This window comes from Eptesicus fuscus, chromosome 14, assembly GCF_027574615.1.
Source record: "Eptesicus fuscus isolate TK198812 chromosome 14, DD_ASM_mEF_20220401, whole genome shotgun sequence".
Classification (NCBI taxonomy): Eukaryota; Metazoa; Chordata; class Mammalia; order Chiroptera; family Vespertilionidae; genus Eptesicus; species Eptesicus fuscus.
In genome coordinates, this window is record NC_072486.1 from 51925859 (window position 1) to 51941935 (window position 16077).

At 53.5% G+C, this 16077-nt stretch overlaps 1 protein-coding gene across 4 annotated transcripts; it reads right to left on the reverse strand.

Annotated features, from left to right (window-relative positions):
• Positions 1-47: 47 nt before the first annotated feature.
• EPHB6 (EPH receptor B6) lies at positions 48-15847 on the reverse strand. Of its 4 annotated transcripts, XM_054726405.1 has the most exons (18): positions 15277-15846; positions 14791-14988; positions 7691-7889; positions 7328-7392; positions 6318-7071; positions 5224-5379; positions 4556-4906; positions 4342-4466; positions 3973-4135; positions 3409-3523; positions 3140-3192; positions 2838-2957; positions 2489-2736; positions 2086-2259; positions 1443-1592; positions 747-940; positions 468-623; positions 48-362 (listed from the first exon to the last, which is right to left on the reverse strand). In XM_054726405.1, the coding sequence occupies exons 3-18, from the start codon at positions 7788-7790 to the stop codon at positions 254-256; spliced, it is 3033 nt and encodes a 1010-aa protein (XP_054582380.1). In that variant the 5' UTR covers positions 7791-7889; positions 14791-14988; positions 15277-15846; the 3' UTR covers positions 48-253. The 4 variants fall into 4 exon arrangements, with proteins under 4 accessions (XP_054582380.1, XP_054582378.1, XP_054582379.1 ...); XM_054726403.1 differs by lacking the exon at positions 14791-14988 and having other exon boundaries at positions 2086-2256; positions 15277-15847; XM_054726404.1 differs by lacking the exon at positions 14791-14988 and having other exon boundaries at positions 4342-4454.
• Positions 15848-16077: the final 230 nt, after the last annotated feature.

Below are 16077 nucleotides of genomic sequence, written 5' to 3' on the forward strand. Positions count from 1 at the left end.
GGGGGGGGGGGGTTTCTTGCAGACTGAGGTCTCACCACACCTCCAACTTGCAAAATCCCTTCTTTCCCTTTAATGTGGGGAAGGATTGTGGGAAGGGACAGAGGGCAGGAGAAGGAAGCATCCTGAGGGTTGGGTTGAGCATACTGGGCATGAGAGGCCAAGATGGAGACTGCTCATGTCTCCCACATCCCTCCTTGGGCCTGTGTCCCGGCTGTGTCCTAAGCATCGTCAGTCACAGTTTCCTGCCAGGACCTCAGACTTCCACTGAGCCTGGCTGCCTCAGGTGCCGCTGCAGGAGCTGGATGTTGTGTAGCAGTTTCTTCTGGTGGCCAGCCAGGGTGATGCCCAGGGCAGGCAGGTCTCTGGTGGGGAAGGAGTGGATCAAATCTGAGCTAGCGTCTCTAAGATCCCAGGCACGACCCTGGCCTAGGGCCCAGAGGCTCCCCCACCCACCTCTCCCTGCTTACTCCAGGCTGAGCTGAGCCACATCATTGAAGGTGCAGAGGCCACCCCTGGAAAAGTTGTCCTGGTAACACTCCAGTCCAATGGCAGAAAGCCAGGCTTGAGGTGAATCCAGAGTAGGAAAGTCCAAGGACACAGGGTTCAGGAGGGCCTGGGATGGTCTAAGGGGGGAGGTGTAGGCAGGTCAAAGTCCCCTTTTCATCCTAGCCCCAGATCCTCAGTTTTCTTTTTGGTTTGCATCGACCCTCCCTGGCTTTCCCAGGCTCCAGTCCCAAGCTCCAGACCTGTCCCCAGAGCTCCCGCCAGCCTGCAGAGTGTCTGGCTTGCGAATCATCTTGTCAAATGCAGCCACTAACTGGTCAAAGTGGGGACGTTGGGTACGGTCTTTCTGCCAAGTGTCCAGCATAAGTAGATGTAGTCCAGGAGGACAGCCAGGAGGTGGGGGCAGCCGGAACTCCTGCTGTATTGCATTTAGCACCTGGGGATTAGAGGAAGAATATGGTGAGGGAAACTTGTAAGTGGAAAGAGTATCTTGTTAAGTAAGAGGGTGGGCTGAGATCAGGTAGAGCATGAGGGCACACTGGTGAAGGAATTTAAAAATACAGGAAGCAAGAGCCATGAGATCTTAGGGAGGGAATGGATCACAGAATGGAGGTCTTTAAAAAACTCTAAAAATATATATTTTATTGATTTTTTTACAGAGAGGAAGAGAGAGGGATGGAGAGTTAGAAACATCGATGAGAGAGAAACATCGATCAGCTGCCTCCTGCACTCCCCACCCCCCCACCCCCCCGCAACCAAGGTACATGCCCTTGACCGGAATCGAACCTGGGACCCTTCAGTCTGCAGGCCGATGCTTTATTCACTGAGCCAAACCGGTTAGGGCCAGAATGGAGGTCTTAGAATGTGGGAGTCCATGAGGCTGGTGGGTGGGAAGGATCAGGGGTGGGGAAGCCTCAATGTCTAGGTCAAGAGCTCACCTCCTGGTCACTCATGTCCCAGTAGGGCCGTTCTCCATAACTCATCACTTCCCACATCAATATCCCAAAGCTCCAGACATCGCTGGAGGTCGTATGTTTTCCATGTGCAATGACCTCTGGGGCTGCCCAGCGAAGCATACAACTTGGGCCCTGAGGGGTAGGGTTAAAAGTACCAATAGCGATAATCACAACAACAGTCACATTTATTGAGCAACTACTCTGTGCTGGGACTGAGTCAAAGGTCTTAATCAAGCATCTCTCTTAATCCTCACAACTACCCTGCAGGGTAGATGATATCTTCATTTTGTAGAGGCCAAGGCACCAAGCGATAAGAACTTGAGCAAAGTCACAGAGCTTAGGGTGGAGTGCTCAGAATTTGGGCCCAGCTGCTCTGACTCTAGAGTACCTGTGCTCATTAGGGGAAAGGCAGGAAGTGGTTCTAGGTTTCTGAGGTCTCCCACCTTCCCCTTCTCAAGCCCTGAAATCCTTCAATGCCCCCTTTGCCCAGGCTTCTATCCTGGATGAAGCACAGGTGAGCTTCATCCCTTCATACACAATGACATGCCGCCCAAGGTCCCCACCCCAGGTTCTGGCTCATCCTCCAGCACCTGCTGAAGAATGCAGAGCCCCAGGCTGTTCTCACCTGAGGGCTCTGACCAAGCCTGGCCACTTTGCATACCAGGTGGCTATTCACCAGCACACTGTGGGCAGAGAGCGCTCGGTGGACGAAGGCAAAACTGGACAGGTACTGCATGGCGGCGGCCACTCCCCGCTGCATGGCCACCAGCTGCAGGCTGCTGAACTGGCCCTCCCGCTGCTGAGGGGAGGGAGCAGACGTCAGCAACTACATGGGAACCTCCACACATGCACAGCAGACATTAGCATGAGAGGGTACAGGATTTGGGAATCAGAAAATGGCCTGGGAATGAAGGCCACTGGAGGTGGGTAGGAGAGAGCAAAAGTATAGGGCTCTGCCCCTGGAACAGTCTAGAACTGCACACTTTCCCAGACCCCAGGGCCCTCCACCTTCCCCCAGGCCAACTGACCCTGAGGAAGCTGTCCAGGGGACCCAGCTCCATGAGCTCAGTCAGCACCATGAGGGGCCGGCTTTTGGTGACCACACCCTCCAACCGAAGGATGTTGGGGTGCTGGAACTGGCCTAGCACTGCGGCCTGGCTGAGAAAGGTCATCTGCAGGCTCTCGGCACCTCCAGTCCACAGGGCCTGGATGGCCACAGCCTGCTCCCGCCTGCCCCTGGGCTGCAGCCGACCCCGGCGCACTTCTCCGAAGGAGCCTGGGGGGGACAGGTGTAGGTTGGGCAGTGGTCAAGGAAGGACCGCAGGCTCACGGTTAAAAGGAATCCTGCCAGGCCCACCCTCTCTGCTGTTGAAGTACCTGCCCCAATGACCTCTTCAATCTTGATATAGGTGGGGTCCACCTCCCGGGCAAATTCTCGGATGGCCTGGCAGGGGTCCTCATATGTGGATGGGTCGATGTAATACTTTACCCCAAGCCCTGTAGGTGCGTGGGGTACATTATGAGGGTGTGGTGCAAGGCTAGACCGCTCACACACTGCAGGCATGCCCTGGTCCCCTCAACCTCAGGGGAGCCCACCTTGGCTGGTGTGCTCCTGGCCTGAGCTCCCAGCTCTTCATCTCTGCACCCCCCACTGGGCCCCATTCCCCCAAACCTCTCACCTGGGCTGCTATACTGCTGCAGTTGCTCCGTGTAGCCTGTCGCATGCCGCTTCCTGATGGTCAAACCAGAGTCCTGGAATGACACTCCTTCTCCTCCCCCTCCCCCCACACAGGCTGCTGGCTAGCCTGAGACCAGGTCCCTCCTTCCCACCTCTGCATGGGTCCCAAGAAAGCGCTGGGTGTGGGGGTTTCTGCAGTGGGCCTTGGGCTTCCAGGGCTGAGGGTGTGAGGCAGAGTGGTGGTGTGGGGACATGGTGAGGGGGGCTCACCTCTGGAAGACAACAGCCAGCACGGTGATGGCAGCCAGCAGGAGGAAGGCCAAAGCCCCCAGGATGGACCCAATCACCAAGGAGAGTCTTTCCGGAAGCTGGGCGGACAGCTCACCTGAGGAACCAGTGGCCCAAGATCATAGGAGATCAAGACCTCACATGAATGTACATCCACCCACACTCACCCACACCTACCCACACCCACCCATATTCACCCACACACACCCACCCACATTTACCCACACCCACCCACACCCACCCACACTCACCCACACACACCCACACCCACCCGCACCCACCCACACCCACCCACACCCACCCACACCTACCCACTCACCCACTCACACACCTACACTCACCCACAACCACCCACACACCCACTCACACACCCATACCCACCCATACCCACCCACACCCATATCCACACCCACCCACACTCACCTACACACACCCACAGAGCCAAAGATGGGAGTTCAGCCAGGAACTCCCCTCACAGCCTTTGGCCTGCAGGGCCCTGGCCTCTCCTCACTACCCCTGGTGCCCTCCGTCCAGGCTTCCTCTCACCTTGAGGCAGTGTCTGGAAATAGACCTTGCCTCCAAAGGGGCCATGGCCTGCAGCTGTCCGAGCCCGAACCTGGAAGCCATAGATGTGGCCGGGGCTCAGCTGTGTCACAGTTGCTGTGTTGGTCTCGCTGGTCAGGGTGAAGGAGTGGGATTCATCTTCTGCCTGGGGGTGACAGCCACTCACTCCCTGTCTGCCTGTTCCAGCCCTCCAAGGCCTCCGGCCCCTCCCACTTTCCTCAGGGCTCCTGGGCACCGGGAACCCCCACTCCCACCACGCCCCCACTCCCGCCTCTCTACCCCAGGGCTAGCCCCAGGGTGGGACACTGCAAGTTCCCTCCAGCCCTACTGGGATGCCCCACCACTCCCCACCTGGTCATAGTAACGCAGCTGATAGTCCAGGATGTTCCCGTTGGTCTGGTCTGGCTGCGGCCAGGACACTGTGATGCTGTTGGATGCCCGGCTCACCTGGTGCATCACCGGGACTGCAGAGGGAACTGGGGTGGGGAGTCAATAGGCGGAAAGCGGGAGTCGGGGAGGCGCTCTAAGGAGGCGAGGTAAGGCCTTTGGGGAGGAAAAGGCTCACCTGCGTGGCTGGTGCTGACGTTAATGGATGCAGCCTGGGGAGGGTCGGGGCTGAGCTCTGAAACTCCGTTGACGGCCTGCACCTCCAAGATGTAGGGTACGTGTGCCCGGAGCCCCCCGACTAACACCCGGCTCTCAGTCAGGCCCCTCTGGCGGGGGTCGAAGTGCACCTCATCCCTACAGCGGTGACAAGCGCCCCCGCGGCCGGGCTCCCTGGTGCTTCCGCACTCCTTGCACACGACGTTGAAGAGCAGGTCCCCGCGCCCCCCGAGCTCCTGGGGCAGGCGCCAGTGCAGCATGAGCGCTGAGCCTTGCACCTCGAACCAAAGCTCCCGGGGAGCCGATGGAGGGCCTGGGTGCCGGAAGGGGCGGGGAGGGCCACAGAAGGGAGTGATTGAGGGAGGAAGGAGGCAGGGGCGGAGACACACAGCATAGGGTGGAGCCAAAAAGCAGAGGAGGCAGGTGAGAGGAAAGAGGCAGGAGGTGGACCAGATGGGATGGGGCAGGGAGAGAGAGACAGGTAAGGCAGGTAGGGGAGGAAACCAAGGACACAGGAGAAAGAAAAGTCACCGCCAATGCACAACAGCCCCACCTGCCACCCTTGGGATCCTTCTCTTCCCGCCCCACTCCCTGTCCTGATTCTACCTCTGGGATAGGTGGGGGACTTACCCGTGCAGGGAGCCTGTGGGGGGTCAGAACTGGCCCGAAAGAAACGCTCAAGGCAGGGGCAAATGGGGGCTGCAGGCTCGGAGGCATGGCTGCGGGCAGGGCACAGGGAGCAGGGGTTGTTCCCGGCCAAGGCCTTGTAGGACCCCTCTGGGCAGGCTGAGGAACAGAGAAGAGTGGAGGCTTCAGCTCACTCAGTACCCCCCTCCTGCGCCCCCCACACTGGCTGGTTCCTCCTTTCTCCTGAGATGGAACCCCCAGCTCTCTGCTCCCTCTTTCCCTCCCTCAGGCAGAGATTATTTCTGCCACTTAACTGGGGTGGAATTGCATTTCCACTGATGGAAACAGTGCGGTGGGCGGGGGTTATGGGCAGGCCAAGCACCAGAGGTAGGTGTCTGTAGGCTGATTGCATAACCTCCCTCTGCAGAGGTCTGCAACCTCCACCTGTGGCAGAATCATTCTCCTTAGTCCCCAGCTGGGATTCACTGCTTCCCACCTACATCCTGGCACCTGGACCTGGGATGAGCCCACCCCAAATGCAGGGCAAATACGGACAAAGGACCCCATCCTAAGATAACCCAGGAGTTCAACTCCTTCTGATCACCATCGCTTCTCAAGCCTGCACCTCTAGGAACCTCCGCAAGGGCTGCGGAAGTCTCCAGAAGGTGCTAAAAATTTCAGATGAGTGGTTGAGAGTTAGTTTGTGTGCTTTAGGAAATAAAGAGGAGTCCTTCCCTCAAGTAGCTTAATCCAGGGGTCGGCAAACCGCGGCTCACGAGCCACATGCGGCTCTTTGGCCCCTTGAGTGTGGCTCTTCCACAAAATACCATGTGCGGGCGCGCACATACAGTGCGATTGAAACCTCGTGGCCCATGCGCAGAAGTCAGTTTTCTGCTGGGCAAGTCTATTTTGAAGAAGTGGTGTTAGAACACTCAAGGGGCCAAAGAGCCGCATGTGGCTCGCGAGCCGCGGTTTGCTGACCACTGAAATCCTAACCTTTGGGAGACAAAATGAAGTTTGGGGTGTTCGGGAAAGGAGCTGAAAGGTCAGGGCAGGTGGGGAGATCTTGGACAAGCATATGGGGGCTAGGGTCTCACCTTGGCAGGCCTTGTCTCCACGTGCAGGCTGGTACCCAGGTTGGCAGCGGCAGCCTCCGACTGCGACCATCCACTTGCCCTCTCCATTGCAATGCAGCCTGGGGGGGCTGCCCCTGGCCTGGCCGCCACCTCCGTCCTCCTCTGGCTCAGCATGAGCCACACAGGTGCCCATGGCTGCCACCAGGGAGGCCCCCCCGGCCCCGCTGGCCTGGGTCTCCGGGAAAGAGGTGAAGGCACGGAGCACAGAGGGGCAGGCATGGTAGAAGAGCTTGATGGCCACGAGGGCCAGGCAGGCCCCGGTGTCCTGGAAGGCCACGTAGAAGCCACGCTGGGTCAGGGGGCCGAAGCTCCGCTCTTTGATGTTCAGCTGTAGCCCAGCCCTCGGCCCCGGCCCATGGGGCTCCATTGCCCAGGCAGAGGGGGCAGGAAAGCTCTCGTCCGCTGCAATCGTGTCCACCTTGGTCCAGCGTTTGAGGTGCCAGGCTGAAGCACTGTCGGGGCCATCGGGCTCCTCCGCCTGGCGGTAGTACAGTGTGAAGGTCTCCCGACAGGTACCCCCAGCCACCCCCAGGCTGGAGCAAGCCCGCACGGAGAAGTGGAGTCGGATGTGTGCCCTCTGGGCGCTGCGTCGCTCTACAAAGTGTGTCTGCAGCCAGTTGTCCTGCCCGGTGCCCGGCGGGGACCCTGCCACGTGACAGGCCTCGAAGGTCCGAGTCAGGCGTCGCTGGTCATCCAGAACGCTCACTTCGTCCCACTGCAGGGAGGGGAGGGCGGGGAGATGGGTGTTAGCAGCTCAGGACTTGGAGGGTGCAGGAAGGGGGCATATCTCTTCCTCTGAGACTTAAAATTAATGACATGCAAAGCAGGGTAAAGGATACCCCAAAGCCTTGTTCCTCTGGAGGGAAAAATCTTATTCCGTTAGTCCTACCCAGGGGTTCCTTCCCCAGCTCCACCCACCAGGGAGAAGGGTGAGGGTGGGACCACAGGTTCAAAATGAAAGTGACACTCACCCCACCTGGTGGGTAGGTGAGCCAGCCTATCTCAGACGTCTCTCCGCTGGTGTCCAGCAATACATCTGCCCAGAGATAAGAAGGGACAAGCAGTGGCCAAGGCTCCACCAGCACAGCTTACCTCCTCCTCCACCCCCACCCCTGCTCATTCCTGGAATAAAAACAGAATCTCCCTCCCTGGTCCCTGTAATTCACCAGCAGGAGCACAGCTGACTGGGGAGCCTTTCTCTGAAACCCTCCCCACTCCTTTCCCCGCCTTGATGTCCTCGGTCTTTTTCTGCCTTCTCTGAATCTTTCCCATTTCCCACCTGTGCTGGGTCTGTAATAGCAAGTGGGGGTTCTCCGGTACCCCCTCCCTCTTACCTTCCAGAGCCAGAACAGAGGACACCAGGAGCAGGACCCGGAGGCTGCACACCATGCCCGCCACTCGACTCCCTGACTGGGCAGCACCCTCAGCAGCCATGGGGCATCTTCGGGGCTCCCACCATTGCCCTGGCTGCCACCCTGTGCCCAGGCAGGGCTGCTGCTTTGTGAGACAGGGGACTGCAGCCAAACTTGCTTCCTAGGGAGACAGGACCAGAGAGGCTGGGGAGGTAAATGCATTTCTTCATTATGGCCCAGGCTCCAAAGCCTAACCCTGTGCCTCCTCCTACAGCTCCCAAACTGTCCCAGGACCCAGGACCTTGGGGTGAGAGCAGGACCTGACTCTCTCCTGATCTAACTGGTGCCAGACCCACCGTCTTGGAGGGCCATGTGCCAGGTGGCTCCTGTCCCCCATGACCCTCCTCCCTCTGAGAGCACAGTGTAGTTAGTTCTGGGCCATTCTTAGTCTTTTCTTCTGGAAGGAGCTATTCCAGTTCTTTCTCTTCATTTACTCTCTTCTCTTCCTCCTTCCTCCAGCCTCCTTGTACTGGGAATCGGGAGATTCTTCTCATTAAAAGCAAGTGAGTTAAAAGCTACTCCTTCACTGGGGACACACAACCCCCCCTCTCCACACTCCCAACCCCTGTTAGACTTGGGTATGCCAGGCATCTCAGAAAGGCAGTGAAGCGAGAGGGACCGCTGAAGGAGAGCTGTGGGGTATGATGGGAGGGTGGGTGCCAGAACAGATGCACGGAGACATAGGAGTGAAGACTGTCTAAGAAATGAGCCAGTATCCAGGAGGGAGAGAGCTATGGAGGTCTGGCATACTGAGGCCCTCTCTCCACAAGGGGAGAAAATTAATGCATGACTTAAATATATGCAAAGATGCTTCTAGTTTGCTCACAATGAAAGGAAGGCATGTTGAAATAACAGGGGCATGCCATTCTGTCCTATGATATTAATAATGCAGTGAGTTGGAGAAGGCATGGAAAATGGGCTCTGTGAAAATTCCTGCGTGTAGGGGTTCAGGAATTTTGGAACAGTCTCTTGGAAGGACAATTGGTGATGTCTGCCTAGCAGCTTCACTTCTATGAATTTGTCCTCCAGGAACCATATACTTGGATCTGTTTGCACAGATGTTCAAACAAGGATATTTATTGCAGAACTGTTTGTAAAGGAAAAGACTATAAAGTTACTATACATCATTAGAAAGATGGTTTATGGGAATGTAAAGTACAGCATAGGGAATGTAGTCAATAATATTGTAATAACTATGTCTGGTGTCAGATGGGTACTAGACTAATCAAGAGATTACTTCATAAGGTATATAAATGTCTAATTACTATGTTGTACACCTGGAACTAATATGATATTATATGTCAAATGTAATTGAAAAAATTTTAAAAATTTATGGCACAACCTTCAAAAAGAATAAGAGCTACTGTTTATGTACTGTTATGAAAATAATTTCCAAGTGAAAGTCCAGTGAGGAACAGTATAAAGCATGCTCCTGGTTGGAAATTTAAAGATGCCCATATCCATGGGTGGTCCTTTATGATGAAGAGACAAAATGTAGGGAGAAAGCTGGAAGGACAGGATGGAAGCTGGTGCAAGGGAGACTCATACCCACTGTATTCCCTTTAATTTTTGTGTTTAAAAAATCTTGTATATATACTATCTTTTCAATAATCATTTATTAAAAATCAATTTCTTTAAATCTGTATAATAGCTGTTTAGTAAAATGAATCAAAAAAGTGTGCATGCCCTCAAAATGAATGACTATGTAATAAGAGGCCCTTTCATATAAAACGCCCTTGAGCCCTCAGAAGCATGCACTGCAGCCCACAAGCCCAGGACCCGGGGGCATGACTGATTCCAGGGTCACAGTGACAACAAACAGGCTCAGAATTTCCTGCTTCTTGGTCTAGAGATTAGTGGTGACCTATCTCTGTCCTCATGGCTCAGTCTCAAAAGTCCCTGAGTGGCACGGACAAGAGCAGCAGATCCCATTTATTTCGGAGAAGAAAACAGGCATGTTGCTCAAAAGGCACAGGACTGAGAGAGAGAGAAAGGAAGAAAGAAAGAAAGAACGAAGAATGAAAGCCAATTGAAAGTTGGAACATGTGTCCTCCTGGATATTTGTGGCCCTGGGATCCACAGTGCTGTTGGAAACAACACATTTCACAATGATGCTAAAATAAAACTATATTCAACTTTGCTAAATATGATTTGATTTCTACAAATCTACTTTTTTTTCTGGTAATGCTGGCTATACAGTAAGATGAAGTCTTCAGTGTTATCTCCACGTGGTTATCATGAAAAGACACTATTTCTACATCTGTATGAGCTCATGTGTGGTGGGTACCTGCCAACCAGCATTGACATTTACCTAGAGAGTTCAACATAGTGCATATGGAGGCAATAAAGAAGCATTTTCAAGTCATCACATTGCACAGCTTAAACTTACACAATGTTACTGGTATATGTCAACTGTATTTCAGTAAAGTTGGGGGGAAACAAAGGTTCTTTGCCAATACTGTCGTAAATGCTACTAGAACCATGTGCAAATTAAATGCATGCTTCCAAGGAGAACAGGGAGATCATGAAGTGAAAAGCATGGCCCCATCACCACGGGCTGTTTAATAACTATCCTGAACTAATTCACAGGGAAGGTGCACCCCCAAACTCTCAATGGCTGAACTTGGAGACATGCCTGACTCACCAAAACCAACCAGAATCTGCCCAGAGTCAGACAGTCTTTAGGAACACTCTTATCAAAAACTGAAAATTCCTGCAGAACATCTTTAAACAATGAAGGCATTATGCCATTTGCCCAGCAGTTATTCTTTAAAATAGCCTCTTTCAGTCAGAGCATGGATGGATTCTGGAATCTGTATAAAGAAGAAACTAGAAGCACTGGGTCTTCCCAAACTGATAAACTGGCTAAATAATCATGGATAAAAAAACACTTTAGATACATCGCAATGCTTTTTTTTGGGGGGTGGGGGAGTGGGGCGGGGAGGAGGGCAGCAAAGGAAGAAAAGATGCAATGCAGATAATACCAGGCGTACAATATGGAACATTCTGGAAGATGGGGAATGGCAAAGCATTTGCTGTGATGACACACAATACAAACAACACAGTGGCTGTGGTTGTTGTGGGGCGTGCATGCATCACTTTAGCAGGCATCGTAATGACAACATGAAGCTGGCCTCTCTCCAGAAATTCCAGAAAAGAGCAAAAGCAATTATGAGACATGTTAAAGCCACTCAGCTTCTGTCCTCAAGAGGAATCAGAAAGGAAAGAATAAAATGGATTGTTACTTCAGTAATTTTTAAAAATTTTACTAAGAACAAAAATATTCATTAAAAATAAATGATTGAAGATAATAAAGTAACCAGAAGTGTAGTTTGGCTATTTGATGAGGACATATTTTAGATTTGAATCCAGAAAATTGAAGATTATAAAGAGGTCTTTCTAGAAAAAAAAAAAGTATATCTGAGTGAGACTAGGCTATTAGGTCAGTCTTGCTTATCAAAGGAACCAGATGAGTTCAAGTCTTTTCATTTTTAATAGCTGAAAAGAATTGGAGCGCATCTCTATGGCTAAAATAAATAGAAGAAAGAAGAAACTTTATTAAGATATGAAAGCAATTGCTGTCAGTGAATTCCTACCACTGCAGATTCTTTTGAGACAAGTTCCAAACTCAGAAATGTAAGTGACAAGAACATGGAAGCTCCATGCACGTGCCTGGAATACTAAACAAGCAGGACTTAGAATTTGGTTTTCAAATGGCTGAGGACTAGGACATCTTTCTGGTCCTCTTCCTTGTGGCCTGCTGGAGACTCCTCTATCCTCTCCAACTAGTGAAAGGAATTGGCCAGTGTTTAGAAATTCTCTAACCCATGAAAGAGCAAAAAACTTATCCCAATAAGGAAAACTTTCAAATTTCAGATGTGTACATGCTTTTAAAAATATCAAACACCTGAAGCAGCAGAAATATAGCTGTCAAATGATAGCTCAGAAAAAGAGATGGATTAGACAGTTTCCTGTGACAAAAAGTGCCTTCTGTAACTTCCCATTTTTTGTTTTTTTCCTCTCAGCTCTTTTAATGGCTATATCACTTCATACCTTTTTCATATAGTACAGACTCTACATCCACAAGCCCACTACATGTCTTTGGTTTACAAAAATATGACAGTTTTTTAGGCATCAAGATTATATTTTGTTTCAGAAGCTGGCAAAGATTAAAGATGTGAAGAATCTTAGCTTATAAATCAGAGCCTATGATTTCAGTTATCTGTAAAACTGCAAGATTTAAACAGGAGTAAGTCTGTAAGAATTTTAAAAGTATGCTAAATGTGATAATATTATGAACAAACCAAGCTGACTTAATATAGTTTACATAACTCAATCCACAAAGTAGATTTTTTAAAAATTAAATAATATAACTCAAATAAGTTTGGAAGAAGGTATGGCAGAAGATATATTGGGCCATTAAAATTGGTTACTGTAGGATAGGAATTGAGGGGAAGGCTTTAACTTTGTCTTACATATATTTGAATTACTTTTCTTATTGTAGTGAGCATATCTTATTTTTATAATTAAAGCAAGAATCTCATAATTAAAATCTAAACAAAAAGGGGAAGTAGTCATAAAACCTAGACTACTGTAGCTTATACTTATATTAGAGACCTGATACACAAAGATTCATGCAAGAACGGGCCTTCTTTCCCCGGCTGCGGTACTGCCTTAGCTCAGGCTGGAGCCGCCTTTCCGCCTTCCCACACTGCCCAGAGGCCCGGAGCTGCTGGGGCAGTGTGGAACACCTGTGTCATCGACATGGTGACGACACAAGCATCCTGCCCCGCTCCCAGCCATTGGCACCTGTGTATGCAAATTAATCCACCAGCTTTGTTGGGTTAATTTGCATACTCACTCCTGATTGGCTGGTGAGTGTCATGAAGGTACTGTCAATTTGCATCTTTCTCTTTTATTAGTGTAGATTTTATCCTCCCTCCTTTTTACCCTCTAGGTTTCAAAATATCTAGAAATTTTCAACTACAAGAAGAAAGCAGAGATGGAGAGGCAGGAGGAGCTGGGAATGAATGAGCAAAGAAATGTCAACAAGAAAAGCAAAGAACTTTTATCCCTGGATTTTCTTTAAGCTTCTCTCCCAAGAAGTTCACATTGTTTCACTGATAACATCACACTTCTCTTACAGGATGTCAGAACTGTGACTTCAAAAGGAAAGAAGGGACCAGAGGGGACTGGACACTTGGGACACGCTCAGGGGGCATTGCTGTATACTGAGCTCAGACAGAAACATGAAGCAAAACAAGCTGAAGGGGCCTGCGGGGTGAATGGTGATCCCAAGGGCAAAGGGACCAATGGTTTCGTGTCTGGTGTGGTTGCTGAGCTGGTCCTCACACCTGTTAGCCACAGGGTCAGCGTGGGAGGGGTCAGCACACAGGCTCTGCCCTCTGTCCTCTTCAGCAGCTGTTTAAACGCCCAGGAAATTCCAGTATAATCCTTGCTCAGCTTAATGCTCCAGCCTCTCCCCTTTAATCTCCACCTTGGACCTGGTCTCAGTCACCCTCTCTTCGAGCTCTGGCCTCCTGCCTTGTAAGGGATCCCATTGGCCTTTAAGGCAGCATCCAGAGCAGACAGTGAAGAGGTGGCTGTCCTCCAGGGCTCCAGCCTCTCTGTCCTGGCTGGAGAAGCCAATTTGTGGATTACTTAGCAGAGGACAGTCCTATGTCCCTTGAGGCCTCCAGCCCTGAGAATGTCCCCTAGAGCATGAAGATGCAGATGAATGTGCCTCCCACTGTGGAGCTGGGGGAGGCTCTTCAGATGCAGGCAGTGTCTGGGTTTAGCCAGATGGCCACTTAGAATGAGCCTTTCTGGCTGTGCACTGACTGGGGACATGCATGACTCTGGAAAAGAGCATAAGGGAGGGTGTTGGGGCAATGGTACGTGTGCACAGGGATGAGTAAGTGGAAATTGTGGCAGAAAGCACATGAGTGCCAGGACCAGTGCTTGTAAGAGCAAGTGTAAGAGTGTAAGGCAGTGTGTATGAGGTGAGATGGGTGTGGATGGTAGGTGCTGGGAGGTGTGTGTGTGTGTGTGTGTGTGTGTGTGTGTGTGTGCACATGCCCATCAGTGCAGATCGGGCCTTCAGATGCCCATGAGCCCTACTCCACCCTTAGTCTGCCTGTGAACTGCTCTCTGCCCCAGGAGTTGCTTCTGTAGAAACACCTGGGCCGGGAGAGGGAAGTAAGCAGGGAAATAGAGAAAGGGAAACCAGAGGTGGCCAACCCCCTTCCTCCCAACTCTGCTCCTCCTTCCCTCCACCTAGTAAGGAGTGCAGTGTGAACACGGGGCCCAGCTCAGGAGATGGTGATGAGCTGGGAGAGAGGACAACTGGCCCAGAGGAGGCATGGTCCAGCCCTTCCCATGCTCAGCCATGGCTGCCTGTTGCTCCCCAGCATCCTGGTGACACAGCTGTCATTGCCAGCCATCTTCTTGCACCCTAAATGAACCAAAACACCCCAAAGGAGTCCTCCCCGCCGAGGCCACTAGGTAGGTACAGAGGAACCCCCACCCTAATCTTCCTGTGACAAAAAAAGGTCCGTTGCCCTGAAGGAGCCAAGTGGGCCCTCTGAACAGCTCTCAGTATGGCTCAACTCCCCCAGTGTCCCATTACTTGGACAGTTTCCCGGCAGTGCCCACAGTCCCACAGCCCCTTTCCCACCGAACCAGCATCTCCCCTTCCAGAGCCTGAGTCAAGTTCCCCTGGCAGTGGAGGGCCTGGCCCAGGTTAACTGATTGGGAACAGGCCCAGCAGCTTTTCTCCACGGGCACTGCCAGGGACATTACAACATCTAGGCTATGCTGGGCCCACGCCAGCTCCCCCAGGGATGGGAGGAGAGAGGGTACCAGACAGCCAAGATTGGTGGGTGGTGGCCAGCCAGGCCAAGCTCCCAGACAGAAAGAGAGGGGGCGGGGCTGGGGCAGCAGCAAGCAGTAGACTTTGGTGCAACTTGGGGTCTGGGCTGGGGAGCAGGAACCAAGCCTTTGCCACCGCAAGGCTTACTTACCTGTGGTGATGCGGTGGGGGGCTGGAGAGCTGTGGGGAGCCGGGGGCAGGTGTGGGATTAACCTCCTTGCTCCTCCCAGCTCCACCAGGATTGGAGAGATGCCACTGGAGGGGTGGGCAAACCTCTGCAGAAGGCTGGGAGCCCCGGCTCTGCGAGGACCCCTAAAGCAGGACCCCCATGTCAGAGCCGAAGGAGTGTCTGCAAACACAGTGGGGATGGCAGTAGCAACTAGGGTAATGGGGGTGTCAATGAGGCTACTTAAGAGGGCAAGGGAGCCAGGTGGGCTAGTTCCGCACCCCCTCGCGAACTCGGCTCTCGCCTAGGGAGGGGTACTCGGCACCCCCTCCACCCCCCACCCACCCAGGAGGCCTCCCGAGCATCTGCAGAGGCCCTGGCTGGAGGGACCCTGTATTTTGCAAACCTTAATTCCTCTGTCCCCAGGCACGACTCCCACCCTCCACAACCGCCGACGACCCTGGGGCTTACCTTTCGCAGGCCGCAGGCTCCGCAGGTCTGCGCCCCCCAAGGCCCGGCGTTCGCCCGGCGCCGCCCGCGCCTCCGCTCGGGTGCGGGGACCCCGCTCTCCGCTGCCCGGGTGCGCCCGCGCGGCGCGTCTCTGGGGCTCGGGGCAGCCGGGAGGCGGGGGCTGGCGGCGGGGCCGCTGCTCTGAGGGTGGGGGGCACCGGGATTCGTGCGGGGGGCGCCCAGTTGCGCTCGCTGTTGCCCAGCTGGGTCGCGGGTCCCGCCGCCCGCAGCTCTGCTCCCAAGAGGCGGCTGGAGCAAGCGCAGCCCAGCCCGCCCCTCCGCGTCTCTCCCAGCCCGGCCCGCCCCTCTCCGGCCCCGGCGGCCGCCCTCGCTCTCCCCTCTTCCCGGGAGCCGAGCCCGCCCTCCCGGCCCAGGCGGCGAGCGCGGGGCGGAGGGACGTGGGCTTGGAGGGCGGCACGCGTGAGGGGCCTGGCGGAGGCGGGGATCCGAGCACCTGGAAGATGCGTTAAAGCCCCTGGGACCGATGGGGCCCGGGCCCCGGGAGAGAGGGGCAGGTGGTCGGGGCGGGCAGGGAGGCAACCTGGCCAGACCGCCGCGCCCTCTCCCCTTCCCTGCTTCTCTATTTCAACTCTAGGAACTAAACCCGCTGTCTTAGTTCCTACTCAGGTTTGAACTCAGGTGGGCGTGAGCTGAGGGGAGGAAAAAAAAAAAAGGGAAAAGCCGGGGGTGGAGGGAAAGACAAACAGAAATCTCAAAGGGTGCAGGGTTGTGGAGTGCCTAGGCAGCTAGGGAGGGGGCGCG

Bases quoted from the DNA above. Each gene is read 5' to 3' on its own strand.
- EPHB6 (XM_008153973.3), bottom strand. From the start codon at position 7,790: ATGGCTGCTGAGGGTGCTGCCCAGTCAGGGAGTCGAGTGGCGGGCATG. The intron at 2,958-3,139 runs GTGAGAGGTTTG...ACGCACCTACAG, and splicing joins GCAGCAGTATAGCAGCCCAG to GGCTTGGGGTAAAGTATTAC. The intron at 624-746 runs GTCTGGAGCTTG...CTCCCCCCTTAG, and splicing joins GGCGGGAGCTCTGGGGACAG to ACCATCCCAGGCCCTCCTGA.